Below are 14,332 nucleotides of genomic sequence, written 5' to 3'. Positions count from 1 at the left end.
TTAGGAAAGCGTCTTCCAGGGAGTGGGAGCAGTCCGAGAGCAGGCGTCGCAGCTGGGTGGTGACGAGAAGGAAGTCTGCGGTCGGCGTCGGAAGCGTCGACGTTTCCAGGTGTTTGTTATTCAAGCACGACGCGACTTTGCTGGCTAGCGCAACGTGGCGATGACCTCAATTCGCAGCGAGACGATGCGCGACGCGTGCGGGGGACGGTGATGACAGTTGGCCGAGGCGCGTGAAGGGGTCAGGATAATGAATTGGCTATCGATAGAGAGATAATGGAGCAGAGCCGCAGAAGGGGACAAATTACGTCGCCTTGGTCGAAGGATACCAAGCTGCTATCCGTGCGCACAACCTTGGAAGCCCGTGATCAAAATAACGCGGTAGCTGAGCGCGCCCAAATTGCGCCTGAGCGATCCAGACTTTGCATTCAAGCCCTGCGACGGTACCGGACGGGATGATGGCCATATGACATCCGTTTCCCGTCGCTGCATGCTTGGGGTTTCTTTTCTGCCCATCGCGACTCCAAAACGCTGGTAATCTGTGCGCGTTCGATTCGCCAAGCAAACAATGACGCTATGCATCAGGGCTTGAAAACCGTTCGCATGTCGCCAACAGGATCGCTGCCAACGGCCCACACCACACCACACCAACACCAAAAAGTCGCCAATCGTTGCCGCTTCCATCCGCTGACGCTTACTCACTCGCTTCCTGTAGTTTACTACACGGTCATGAAGAACGTCCTAGAAATGTTTGTCTGTTACCCTGCATACGATCGCAACCCCGGGCGTTCGTCGCGTGACGCATTGATTTTGCATCTCGTTAGCTGCATTTGTGACCTCGTAGACGCGTTTGTCAACTCTACATCGTCATCGAAGCTCCGCGCCGAAGCGCCCCCGGCCCGCGATACGGCTTACCCCTCAATCCAAAGGGATGAGGCACAATGAGCGTGTGCTCTCGATTGGTCCAGCTATGGGTGTGGCGGTTTCGTTAGGAAATTTGACAGGCAAGGCGAGTGCACTTCATTTCAACACATTCGTGCTATATGTACAAGTATCGTGTCTTCATAATACTAGCTATGACTAGAGAATTAAGGATTGAACATTATTTTATCCAAAATACAAGATCCCTCCACGACTCCCTCTAAGAGGTGTAGTCGCTGGTGTCAAGCTCAGCGCTAAGAACCAACTTGCGCGAGCTAGCACCGACGTACACTGTCTTGGGGTACTCGGAGATAACCCAGTTCTGGGAGGCAACATCCCAGTTGCTAACATCACGGCGGGTGATGTCGGCGTGGAATGTAGCGCTCTGACCGGGCTGGATGCTCAAGCGGTCAAAGCCACGAAGCTGGACCTTGGGGTCCTCAGGTCCACCAAGCGCAACGTAAGCCTGGACAACCTCGTCACCAGAGACAGTGCCGTTGTTGGTGATGGTAGCCTCAACAGTGAAAAGGACGTCCCACAGAGCGGGGTTGCCACCTGGAGCGCCACCAGCGGGGATGCGAGCTTGGGGTGAGCCGTCGGCGTAACCGGCAGGCCAGGTGTGGTTGACACCGTACTCGGGGTCTTGCGACGCTTCAGCAAGGTCGGTCGAGTTGAGGTAGGGGAAGATGTAAGTAGCCGGGCGGGTAGCGTTGGCGGGGAACTGGTACTCCTCAATATCACGGCTGAAGTTGCCGAGAGTGGGCGCGGCGATAGTCTGGCCAGTAGTGGGCTGGTATGGGCCGGCTGCCACCTTCTCGACCTTGATGTCAGAGTACTCGAAGGTAGTGTAAGAGAGACCGAAACCGAACTCGTAGATGGGAGTGATGTCGTTCTTGTCAAAGGCACGGTAGTCAATGAAGACACCCTCATCGAAGTTGTCCTGGGGGCTGCCGTGGCCGTTGTTGGGCTCGTAGATCAGGTCAGGACCGTACTCAGCTGCGGAGCTGCCGATAGTGAAAGGAAGCTTGCCACCGGGGTTCTCACGGCCGTACAGGATATCGGCGATAGCGTTACCGGACTCTTGGCCAGGAAGACCGGCCCAGAGGATAGCGGTGACGTTCTCGTTGTCGTAGAAGCTGTCAACAAGGACAGGGCCGACAGAGTGAATGACAACAATGGTGTTGTTGCACAGCGCGGAGACGTTCTGGACCAAAGTCTGACCACCCTGCCAAAGAGTGAGGTTGTTGCGGTCACCAGCGTTGCCATCAACGGTGATGTAACCTTCACCAGAATCGGCGTTGACGAAGACGATAGCGGTGTCAGCCTGGCTAGCCATAGCTTGGATTTGAGTGTAGGCATAGTTATCAGTAACAGAAGTAACGACACCGCCGTTGTCAGTAACCTCGCGCTTGATAGACTCGAGAGGAGTGACGAGGTAAGGGAAGTCAGCGGTTCCTGAACCCCAGCCCATGGCCAAGGTACCATTATCGCAACCACGGTCAGCACATCCGTTGGGGCCGTACTCGTTCTCAGCAGCGTCATTACCGAACACAGCAGTCCACTTCTCATTTCCGGTAAGGGGGAGAACGCCAGAGTTCTTGAGCATAACAGTGGACTTGGCAGCAGTGCGGCGAATAGAGCGGAAGTGATCCATGCGGACATCAACGTGCTGGTTGATAAGACCGTAGCCAGTCTTCGCGTAGTAGTGCTCGTATCCGTATGTGTCGCGCTGCCAGCTGTCGAAGTTGACTGGGATGGACTCGTCAAGTCCAACGTAGTAGTAGGCAGCCATGATGCGGACAGCGGCATCGTCGAGACGCCATTGGGGAACGGTGCCATTGAGAATAGAGATTGTAAGGTTAGGTCCCCAGAAGGACTGGCCGGAGTTGAAGTCGGTGTCACCGGGCATGGTCATGTCCATACCAGCAAGAGTGGAAGCAACTCCGGAATGCTGGGCATCCCAATCAGACATGATGAATCCCTGGAAGCCAAGCTCGCCCTTCAGGATGTAGTTCTGCAGGTATGAGTTCTGGCAAACCTGCGAGTTGTTGACCTTGTTGTAAGAGCACATGATCGAGCCAGTTCCAGCACGGATGGCGTCAGCAAAGGGCCACAAGTAGAGCTCGTGCAGAGTCTTGTCGTCCAAGTTGGAGCTGAGCGCATCGACGAAACCAAAGTCCTCGAACTGTCCGGGCTGGCGGAAGTGCTCCTGTTCGTTCATGATGTAGTGCTTGGTGCAAGCAATCACACCGGCATCCTGAATACCACGGACGGTATCGGCGACAGCAATGCCAGACAGGACGGGGTCGGGGGAGAAACCTTCCCAGTTACGCTGAGTAGAAGTCAGTAGATATCATGGTGATGAAGTTGATCAACTTACACCGCCCTTCGGGTTGCGACCAAGAGGACCGACAACGGGACCAAGTTGCACATCGACACCCTTTGCGCGATGCTCCTGACCCATCTGGTAACCACGTTGGTAGAACTCGCCACGGTCCCATGATCCAGCAATAGTGCCTCCTGCTGGGAAAGCGGAGACGTAGTCCGCGAAACGGATACCCAGAGGGCTGTCTTGCATACACAAAGAGTCGAAGCCGAGACGGGGAATGGCGCCGACGTTGCCGACGCAGGCCTCACTCTGCCATCCTGTTCCGGTGGTGAGATTGACCTTCTCGAGAAGAGTCAGCTGGCTGACGAATGCCTTTGCCTTGGTAATGGCATCGGCCCAGTCGCCGGTAGTGTCCTCCACCCAGCTGTTGTGAAGTCAGTAAAGGTGTCTTCGGATGTCGGAGTAAAGTCTCGCGCAATGCGACTGCCGAGTGTGAAGTTTAGTGGAGCCTGCACTCCTTCGCTCTTCCCCACACTTGTCAAGCGCACTTCTAGCGGGTCGCATTGCGCAAAACGTCGGGTTTGTACGTACGGAGATGGGTAGAAAGGCGGGCTGTCAGCAAAGTCCAAAGGACTGCTGCTGGTGTCATTTGCGCCCGGTGTGGTGTTGTTAGAATACTTGTTTATCGTCAGCGGAAGCTCGTAAACACGACTGCAAGGTTGAATTGTACTGGACGGAAGAATGGGAAAAGAGCAACAAAAAGATGCGCAAGATCAGGTAGCATTTCGGCAGCTTTGACATGAATATTTCGCAGCGACAACGCTGTTGTGAGGCGTAGCTACAAAACAAATAAACGTACCTGGGCATGGGCAAGGCCCGCCAATAATGCTTGTGCAAGCCACAGCATGACGTCTGGCTGGCTGGGAAACGCGAGTTGAGATGTACAAGTACACAGTAATAATGAAATTTACTGTGCTAACATGTAAGTAGGAGTTGAGAGCGCTCGCAGACACAGGCCAAATTTCACGGGCACCATGGCAGCCTTTATTCACTGCGATGAGCAGCAAGTGACAAGGGCAGGGCATAGCTTCCCCAGCTACCCGTCCCCTAGCACCATGCGCCGTCACAACCCCAGGCGCAAGCGGCTGGCTCTTTTTTTTGCGGGGAGCATGTGCAGAACCTGCTGGTCTCCGCCCTTGGTGCCCTCAATGACTCGATGGAGCTCAATCCGGGGCGTCCGCTCTGTCTTCTGGCCCCGATGTTTCCTTGGAAGTCCCATCACATGCTCTCTGCTCAGTCAAACGTCCTGCATATATGCAGCGACCATGGCCTACATGCAGCTGCATCACGTCAGGGAAGCTCCACAAGGGAAGAGCAGAAGTATTGCTTTTGTCCCGTCGCGCTCAACCTGTGTGCACGGTCGCAGTCAATTGCCCCAGCCGTGTACATCGTCATATACCTACGTCAACCCTGGACGTGCATATAAGCTCCTCTCGAAAGCCCTTTCCGAACGCCACAACATAGCCAAGCTAGGGAATTGGGGGTGCGTGAGGCGAGCTATTTGGCTGGCCCACGACCTCCAAGCCCAGGGCGAGACACGCAGTGCGGGGTCGATGTCGTATGCCAGCTTTCATCGAACTGCGCCCCATAGTCGCAAGCCTTGGTGTCTAGCAACTACATGGTAGCGCCTGATGTGAGGTCCGATACTCCGTTGGGCTGTACAATCGGCTGGTATAGCTCCTCGGGGTAGACCCAGTATTTTCATGGAGCACCCGCATTATACATTGGCGAATCTTCGGCAATACCGTTTGCGGAATTGGATCCGTTCGTAAGCTCACAATAACGTTCCGACTCCTACCTCGGCGTTTGGTTTCCAGCAAGTTAGCAACCGATCGAGTGCGCTTGAGAACTTTTCCACCGGGTGATCTAGTAAGCACCAGGGTGCTCTCGTCGACTGCCCCACACGGCAGGTAGTACATGGGAAAGTCACTCACGTCACGTATCTTGTCAGAGTAACCTGTCTCCGACGCTGACCCAGTTGTGCTACTCTTCTACCTTAGAGCAGTATCGCGTCGATACAAGGCGGCATCGCGATCCGTCGGTAAGACGTTCGGCATGTTACCAGCGTTCCGCGAAACTTGGCTGTGCCGCTCTGTTAGTCACCAGGTTGAAGATGATGTGATGTACCTTCGACTTCAAGTCCGCCTCAGGGTACATCAGTAGCTTGCAAACTCTGACACTTGGAGGCATAACTAGCCAGGTTCGCTGCGCGTCCTAAGAATAATCTAGCGATACCCAAGAACCCGTCTCTCAGCGTGACGATCTCAACTTAATAAACGTGGAAGCTAATATATAGCCTTGCGCGTTCAAGGTATTCCGCTGACTGTGGTCAGTCTAGAAGTCGTCTTCCTCCGACGTCTTGCATGAGTCGCTCATGCTACGTACCCCGCTCCATGGCACAAATTACGTCTAGCTGCAGCAGTCTACCAAACTCTCACGAGCTCTATGGCAAGATGCCAATACGAGCATACTTGCGCATCTCACGAGAGCTGGTGAAGGAGACTTGACGAGCCTCTACTCTTGCAAGTTTGCCCAAGATTACTCTATCATCTCGGCACGGTCACATCGTATTACACCGAGCCGAATCCTCATTCCCGCAGTCGGGCCTAGCTTTCGAGTTTGACTTTCAAGGTGGCACCATGCACTTCTTGTACTGGATACAACGTATTTCGCAAAAGTCGCAACGTGAAGCTTGCCCGGAGCCCCAGGTGCGCCATTTGGACCCCTCTTATTCTAGGCCAAAAGCAGATTGGCGTCTTTATCGCCACATCTGAGCTGAACAGCTACTCATGCACGGGAGCAGCCGGTGTCTCCGAACATTGGTTACTCGACATAGGAAAGCATCATCAGAGATACTTTTGCCTCCCAGAAAATCCACTCTCATGTACCGATCAAGTGACTATCAGCTCAAGAGGTTGCAGGCTCAGCGACAAATTGTTTCCGGATTTCACCCAGCTGAGAGATCGCGACCACAGGAATCTCAAGCCTGCTACCAAACTTTACCGCAACAACGAACAAACACGATTGGGCCAGGCCAATGGATACGAGGATTAGACTGAATAGCACTGGACTATGCAGCTGAATCCTGACTTCTTGTGTTGGCGCATGCCCGGAGACGATCGCTTTCGGGTTCGTTTCTGCCGCTGCTGCAACTACGCCGATAGCGAATCGTGAAAGCAGGCTTGCCATCCCTACTACACTGTTGTTTTGAGGTTCTCCGAATGTCATACCATCAGTGCAAGACCCCGATTCACTTGTCTCCGGTCCCAATGTGAATATTTCGGGATGGCGCTCCCCAGAAAGTGCAATCGCTTGAGCAGCGACAGCGACATTTGTAGCCGAGATATCTTGGTGCTGATACCGTTGTGTTACAGTCATAGTAAAAGAATCCAAAATTCGATATCGTTGAGCCGGGAGCAGGTGGACTAGCCGGTTGTTCAAGAACTTTGACATTACCACATCCTGGTCCGCATTGGGCGGTTGGTGTTGTAAGAACGGGCGCGGTAAGATAGAGGATAGACTCAAGCAAAGAGGAAGGAGAGTATACGGCTTCTCCGGTGCTGTTGATGTTGATCAACAAGAGACGGTCAATTTCACCTACCCTGAATGTCGAAGTTCGACACGATCCAGACGCAATTGCAACATCATCTGTATAGATCGAAATGGTCTCCAGAGGTACGTTTTCTTCCGCCGATGTAGGGTAGGGTCAAGATTTGCCGAGTCACGGAATACGCACTCCCAACGATCGGTCGCATTCCAAAACATCGCAGGATTCTGAGCCTAGGAAGTGCCGCTCAGGACTTCTTCGGGTGACATGATGTAATCACAGCTGCTTCCTATATCTCCAAATATATGGGCCGCAAGACGTTCAACAAAATTACGATTGTCGAACCGCGAAGGATGTGGTGCAAGTTCTACCATACGAAATCTGGATTTAGGTGGGAATTGTGGTTCTTATAGAGGCTGAGTAGAGACGTCAGAGTAGAACAATCTCACGATATGCTAAACTCAGTATAGCGCCAGGTAGCAGCGCGGGGTGAGTGCAGAAGTCGATCGCACATAGGATACCTAGCGTCATCACCCACATGCACCACTGTCCACACGAAAAAGGGCGAAATAAGATCGTCTTTGTGGCTGTTGTGGTATTGTACGTATCTGCGTCGCTTAGCGTGGTTCAAGGGCTGAAGCTTGGTTTTGGATGACGTGCTCAGCCTCGTTCTCTTACCCCCAGATCCTACCATACGAACGCCAATTATCCAACCAACATACGTGAAAGACGCGCGAGTCACAGCTCCAGGCATCACAGCCTTGTCGCAGCTGAGATGTGTATGGAAAATGTGGGGTGTCTTGTTGATGTCTTGGTCAAGCCAATGGCTGTCAACGCCGCAAGGCTGCCTGCAGGCAGCACAACGCCTTTCTTTGAGTCAACAGCCTTTCTGAGTCAAGCTTCCCCGTATCGCATTATAGTTTGCTTTCCATTTAAGCCGTATCTTCCAGAGCGTTCCATGTATTCTATGTTGCAAAAGCCATCTCAATCATCATGGGTTCTAAGTTGTCTCGCGCGGTACGACCGCAGGTGAAGGCTGTTGCCTCACCGGTCGCGACTGGCCAACATCACGACATCGACCATGTGAACGCGCAAAAAGGTCGCCAAGAGATCACTCCGCAATTACCAGGCACTTTCGCCTATGACGATATCAACATTGCAACTTCTATCACCACAACTGCCATTGCGCCAAGACGCAACAGCGCGCCCGCCTTGTCGACTACATCTGCAGCCTCCGTCGCTATGGAACAGATATACAGGATCTCTGCTGAACTTCGCCTCGCTCAAGCAGAACGTGACTTGATGTCCATCGAGTACACCAGCACCGATATTGATCCACCGCCCGCAGTCGCCACGGTCCCGCCCTCTCCAGCACCAGCCCCGCCAGCTCCTGTCCAAGAAACGGGAGTTCAGTGTATCGTATGCTGCACCCAGCTGCCGAGTTCCAAAGATCCGAAGCATGCAAAAGAGGTTATCAAGCCATGCAGAGAATGTGGAAGCGCATACTGCGGATCATGCATAAAGAGGATGTTCACGGAATGTTGCAAAGACACCACTCGCATGCCTCCGAGGTGTTGCGTACAGATCCAACCTCATCAAGCAAAGCCGCATTTGACAAGGGAGGAGTTTGCGGACTTCAGATCAAAGTACGAGGAGTGGCTCACACCAAATCCGTTTTACTGTCCGATGCCAACATGTTCGGCATTCATCCCAGAACGACTTCTCCCAGAGGAAGTAACAAAGAGGAAAGGAAAGCGCGCAGACTCTGGCATCGGAACACCAACCTCAAAATCTGTCGCATGTCCAGCCTGCGAAACGGGTATCTGCCCTGATTGCCGTCAAGTCGCTCATCCGGACAGTCTATGCAACATCTCTGAGTTCGGCATCGATGCAGAGACGACAGAACTATTGAAGAGCTGGGGCTATAAGAAGTGTCCAAAGTGTGGACATGGATTGAAGCGGATGTTCGGGTGCAACCGTAAGTAATTCACCTGCACAAAGATCGTATGCGACATACACTAACTTCCTGCGCCTGTACCTAGATATGGAGTGTCGATGTGGTGCCCATTTCTGCTACGCCTGTATGGAAGATTACAGCAATTGCAACGGAGGCTGCGGCGAGGAAAACGATTACGATGACGAGTCGTTCGATGAAGATGAAGATGAAGACGAAGATGTGTCGCCCGAACAACACGATGATACCAGACTCCTGCCTGACACGAATGATACACCTGACGCTTCTAATGAAGCGACTCAGCTTCAAGGCACTACTGGAGAAGCAGCAACTGCACTCCCGCAACCAGCCTCTCAACCACGCAACCTTGACGGCGGAGGACACCGCTACTGGCAGCGACAGGATCTGAACTTCGGCGAGGAACCAACAGAAGACTACCAAGACCGCTCATGGGACTGCGAACACGGATTTGATTCATGCAAAATCACCCTTGCCAAAGCGCTGAACAATGACCCTTCGACCGAGATGGAATGTGTGAAATGCTGGTGTGCGATACATCCAGAGATCAAACCACCTAATGCGGCGTCAAACACAAACACGAGCGTGAGGACTGTACCCGCGGGCGCGAGGGGAGCGAATAGAGGAATTACACGGGGCATGGCCGCAGGACGAGGACGAGGACGAGGATGGGGACGGGGACGGGGAGCATATGTACCCCCACGTGGACTCTTTGAAGCCCATGGCGCCGTCGGAACAGCACCTCATCTCCGCCACACCTTGTCCTCTCTGCTGTCTCAAAGCGTGCCAGCACGCGAGCCTTTCCCGATGGAGGACGTTCAGTATTCTTCTGAACGAACAGTAGATACCTATGGTAACACCATCGCCACCTCAGAGATGGGACTCCGGCACCGAGCATCTGACGAGACGTTTTCCAACAAGATCGTCCCAATGCGGGATGATCAGGGCTCAACGCTTCGTGAGTTCCACAGGACACCATCGACTATCTTTTCTGAATCGCCAGCCAAGTTTAGCCTTGCGTACGAATGCTATTCTTGTGCCTTGCTTGTCTGCAAGAAGTGCAGAGACGGTATCTTAGATGCTCAGAATGCCGAGAGGCACGTCGATGAGGATTAGAGATGACAGCCTCTTCGATCCAATTTTTAGCATTTGCGGCGTTTGTACATACAGTGAAATGAGCATCAGACATGGAGGCGTTGAGGGCGTTAGAGTTACCTCTATACTGGGATTACATTGCGAACGGCATGGGCTCTACAGCATCGGCGCATGATGAGTGGAAATGTCTATCTTCTCCACATAACGCGGTGTCTTGTGTCATACAAGGACACGCATACAATACAAGTGACATGTGTGTAGAATCACTCTACTCATCCTCGTCAAAGTCATGAAAAGGCCAAGCCAGGAGCACTCTCTCCGCTTCCAATAGATCGTCTTTGAGTTTAGTTCCAACACCTTCCCTGATCATACTCTCCCTTTCTTTCGCCACATAGAAGTTTTCGTGCGATATAGATCCGTCAGATAAAACGCCCATCATCTCCGACATGTTTTTCCTAAACACATCACCCTCCTTGAGCGAAATTCTGAGGTTTTCCCTTCTCTGCATCTCCTGTTCTTCGATGACAACTGGGCATGTCGGTATACTGCCGTCGGCGGTGGATGCTGCAAAGACTGACCAATTGCGAACAACCTGTGAAAGGTCAATCTGGAGATGCGCATTATTGCCTTGCCAAATCATACCAGCCTGGAGGAACATGTTACGCGTTATGAAAGCTCCGTCGTGCCCCATGTAAGCCTGCCAATGCTGCTCGTTCAATTGCCGAGTTAACGCAAGGTACCAGAAATGTATGTGTCAACGTCGGTATTGCTCCTCTACCTTGGCGCGTAAGGTTTTGTCCATAGACTGAAGGTCATCCGGGAGTTTTGGGATTTGAAGACCACGTGAGCCCTCGTCCGCGTAGTTTTTAAAGGCTGGTGGTATGCCGGCGGTCAGCCAAGCAGGGAGAACCATGGCGTGTTGCCAGTCGATGAAGCCAGCTATAATGAGATCGTCGGTTGTCAAGATATTGTTGGGGCTGAGGTCGGGATGTCGAAGTGTCGGAGTGTGTGCTGCTGAGTCTGCGGGTACAAGGTAAGGTATAAGACTCAAATAGTCTCTTAGCGAACTAGCATGTTCTTGAGGATCTTGCTTCCTGTGATCGAATGAGTCCATGTATTCACGATCAAACGGGTAGCGCGGTCGACCGTGAGCATGAATCCAGGCTAGCTCCTTGTCCGCGAAACTCCGAAGGACGAGCCGAGGATTAGTATGAGGACCACGGTCGATTTCCAGATCTTTGCGTTCGCCGTACCGCCACACTGAGTGTGCATATGGACCAATGCACAAGCCGTTGTCAAATCCAGGTATATCGATGCGAGGCATTGTCGGAGGTAAGTCATAAGAGTAGTATATGCTGCCACTGGCTGGCAACTCCATAGCGAACAGCTTTGCTTCCATGGTGACTATTTGATGCAAGATCTTGAATCTCTCATCATCGGTCAAGTGAACCCATACACAACTAAGCGGCTTTCCTGTCATCTTCTCCATTAACATGTACTCTGCGGAAATAGCGTTCTTACCAGTCGAGTAAGCTAGAACCTGAGGTACAGGTATTCCGTTCGCACGAAGGAGGTCTAGTGCCGCGACTTCACTTGCTACTGCTAATCGTCGTGGTACGGTTAACGGGCAAGGAAGACGTGCGAGTATCGATGCGCCATCATTCATTGTCACCTCCAGGATACGATTGAAGCCACCTTCAGCAATCTTTCTCAGCATCTTGATGTCTTCAACAGGTTTGTTGAGTGCTTTCGCAGCGACCTCCTTGAGTTCAGACACGTTAAAAGGCATGCGCCGTTCAGCCATGCGGAGAGACTCGTTGGAACTAGGTGATCATGTTAGTCAGCCTATCGATGCGTGGTCTGCAGTTTGATTCATGTACATCCGTCGACCGGAGGTATATTCGAACAGCTCGTTGTCATCTTGGTGTTCATCCTGAACGACTCTGCAAGAGGCGAAAGCGCGTCTAGGACATGGAGACAAGGATGTGACAAAAGCGGTTCCACGCAAGGGTGGGATCCACCATCTCAGTTGGCATACTGTTCGGTGGAGGGCTGCTGAAGATGCAGGAAGCGCCATATTCTGAGTGACGGACAGCTATGACCTGGTGTGCTGCTGACACTTCCGAGTGACGATGTTCGTGCGATAATCGAATCGTTGCTTCGTGCGTACAGCGCGTGTGTACAGACAGCTATCGCCTTGTCGCCATGCCTAGGTAGTCATCTGCAGCATTACGGCACAGCACGAGATTTCGGGCATGAACGGCTGCACTTCATCGTAGAAGGAATCTTGAAAGCTGGGCGTGGAGTAAAATTCGTGGGGGGCGGCCTACGGAGATGCGCGTAGCCCAAAATACATAAGCTTTCGTCCACTGCCCCACTTGGTGTCATTCTCCACTTCATCCGCAATGGCTCATTCCGCAGGCGCTGTTCGGTCCGACTTGGGCGGTAGCTACACCTACGACATTCTGCCCCGTGAGAAGTCACTCAGAATCGCGGAACTTCTTCTCGGACTCTTTGACGACGTTGTTTCAATACAGCTTCATACAGTTGAGTGGGAGTCACTACTGGAGTACGAGGCTATCTCTTACGCTTGGGGCGACCCAACACTGAAGGCACCTGTTTTCTGCAATGGGCATATCATTGAGGTCACTCAGAATCTACACACGGCCTTGTCGCACTTTCGTCATAAGGACAGGTCGCGATTTTTGTGGGCTGATGCATTATGGTAGGTTGTGTTCTGAAGACTGCAGTCATGACGGAGCCTAGTTTTATCTCCTGAGCTAACCATGCGTAGCATCAACCAAAGGGATATACCAGAACGCGGTCTGCAAGTGAAGCAGATGAAGAGAATCTACGAAAACGCGCAAAAGGTTCAAATCTGGCTTGGGGCTGATACCGAAGATCACGATGCCGCAACAGCCGTCAACGCGATCCGAATCGTATCTGATTTCCTCTGCGATGAACTCGGCATCTCGATCGAAGAGCATAGAGTCGGCGAAGACACATATCAGGAATATCTGCTCAAGCGTCGAGCCGATGTGCCTCTACCCAACGATATCGACCTCGTTACGGATACTATGTGGAAGTCGCTGGTGTGGTTTTACTCCCATCCCTATTTCACTCGTGTTTGGGTGATTCAGGAGATCAGCGCCAACCTCCACCGGGAGGTCAACGTCGGACATGCGAAGTCAGTGTGGAGCAGGGTCGACCTTGTTGCCAGCTATATCATAATGGAGCCTGCATTCTCGGATGCGTACGGGTTTTCTACTGCGAACTGCTGGTGGGTCGCGACTACCTCAGAATTGATTGCGTAACCGACGCGATGGCTCAACATACTTTACCTCGCATCTAACTATGGTTGCCTGGATGCCAGAGACACTATCTATGGGTTGCGAGGCTTGATGAAGCTGTCCAAGGATGGCCATATGCTTGATCCAGATTACAGCAAGTCAACGCTTGAAGTATACCGTGATTCGGTTGAGGCAGCGCTCGTGAACTTCGAGAAGGCCGATGTATTGCTCTACATTACAGGGGAAGAAGAGCCGTCCTGGATTCCGCGCTGGAACATACCGATGCTCTTCCGCAACCCATTCCGATTTGGTAAGCCTATGCCGTGGAAGCCCGCTGGCGACACGAAATCAGCGTGGAGCATCGATAAGGGTACCGATATGTTGTCGCTATCTGGCTTCAGCCTGGATGTTATCACACATGCTGAATCGTACAACCAGTTCAACTTTGCCAATACCATCATCGACTCAGTGGAGGGGAAAACAAAGTTAAAGGGTCTATGGACACGCAATCTTCACACCTTCGCGGCTAGTTTTAACGGCACTTTACCGCTTACCAGATCCTTCCTCACGGCTGCCGCAGTATCACTGTCCTTTGGTCTAAGCCACAAGATCAACCCGTTCGAGCAACTCGAGCTGTTGCACAACTTCATCGCATATCTGGCCATCGTTTTGGCTGACGATCGAGCGATATTGACTACATTTATCCCCGGTGATTTGCTGGAAGAGTCAAATAGTGCAGACGGACGTGCTTTTGGTAAGCCGGTGTGGGACTTACAGTACCCTGAGTCCAGCATCTTCATTACGAGGAGCAGGCTGGTCGGATGCGCTATCGCGACTACGCAGCCTGGCGATGAGGTGTTCGTCGCGTTGGGAAGTACGTATCCGATGATATTGAGACCTAGTGAGACTGGCGGGAAGGCGCAGTACGTGATTCGCGGGTTCGCTTATGTTGACGGTGTGATGAACGGAGAGCGTGCGAGGACGGAGTGCGACATGCTCTACATACGATGAAACGACAAAATGACATAACTCAGCCTTTCTATGGATTTGACAATCTTTCGGCTGATGTGCAAAGTATTGCCGCAATAGAGGTTGGTTCAGTGGCGTTCATTTGGCGCACG

The 14,332-nt window shown here is 52.4% G+C and overlaps 5 protein-coding genes across 5 annotated transcripts; 2 read left to right on the top strand and 3 right to left on the bottom strand.

The window, feature by feature from the left end:
- Positions 1–1,037: 1,037 nt before the first annotated feature.
- Positions 1,038–4,297, bottom strand: CC77DRAFT_1018301 (hypothetical protein). The gene is made up of 4 exons (XM_018524587.1): positions 4,107–4,297; positions 3,839–3,924; positions 3,299–3,671; positions 1,038–3,250 (listed from the first exon to the last, which is right to left on the bottom strand). The coding sequence occupies exons 1-4, from the start codon at positions 4,152–4,154 to the stop codon at positions 1,139–1,141; spliced, it is 2,619 nt and encodes an 872-aa protein (XP_018388909.1). The 5' UTR covers positions 4,155–4,297; the 3' UTR covers positions 1,038–1,138.
- Positions 4,298–6,214: 1,917 nt separating this feature from the next.
- CC77DRAFT_1006834 (hypothetical protein) lies at positions 6,215–6,685 on the bottom strand (the record flags this gene model as incomplete). The annotated part of the gene is made up of 1 exon (XM_018523442.1): positions 6,215–6,685. One exon carries the CDS (start codon positions 6,683–6,685, stop codon positions 6,215–6,217), a length of 471 nt encoding a protein of 156 aa, XP_018388908.1.
- Positions 6,686–7,847: 1,162 nt separating this feature from the next.
- On the top strand, positions 7,848–9,942 carry CC77DRAFT_1029430 (hypothetical protein; the record flags this gene model as incomplete). Its single annotated transcript, XM_018526512.1, has 2 exons — positions 7,848–8,832; positions 8,897–9,942. 2 exons carry the CDS (start codon positions 7,848–7,850, stop codon positions 9,940–9,942), a joined length of 2,031 nt encoding a protein of 676 aa, XP_018388907.1.
- Positions 9,943–10,189: 247 nt separating this feature from the next.
- Positions 10,190–11,725, bottom strand: CC77DRAFT_1038927 (kinase-like protein; the record flags this gene model as incomplete). The annotated part of the gene is made up of 2 exons (XM_018527137.1): positions 10,190–10,627; positions 10,700–11,725. 2 exons carry the CDS (start codon positions 11,723–11,725, stop codon positions 10,190–10,192), a joined length of 1,464 nt encoding a protein of 487 aa, XP_018388906.1.
- Positions 11,726–12,326: 601 nt separating this feature from the next.
- On the top strand, positions 12,327–14,222 carry CC77DRAFT_1006831 (hypothetical protein; the record flags this gene model as incomplete). Its single annotated transcript, XM_018523441.1, has 3 exons — positions 12,327–12,646; positions 12,716–13,201; positions 13,367–14,222. The coding sequence occupies 3 exons, from the start codon at positions 12,327–12,329 to the stop codon at positions 14,220–14,222; spliced, it is 1,662 nt and encodes a 553-aa protein (XP_018388905.1).
- Between the last annotated feature and the right edge of the window lie 110 nt (positions 14,223–14,332).

Source organism: Alternaria alternata (genome assembly GCF_001642055.1).
Source record: "Alternaria alternata strain SRC1lrK2f unplaced genomic scaffold CC77scaffold_5, whole genome shotgun sequence".
Classification (NCBI taxonomy): domain Eukaryota; kingdom Fungi; phylum Ascomycota; class Dothideomycetes; order Pleosporales; family Pleosporaceae; genus Alternaria; species Alternaria alternata.
Note: the sequence above shows the minus strand (reverse complement) of the source record. Positions and strands in the feature narration are given on the sequence as shown.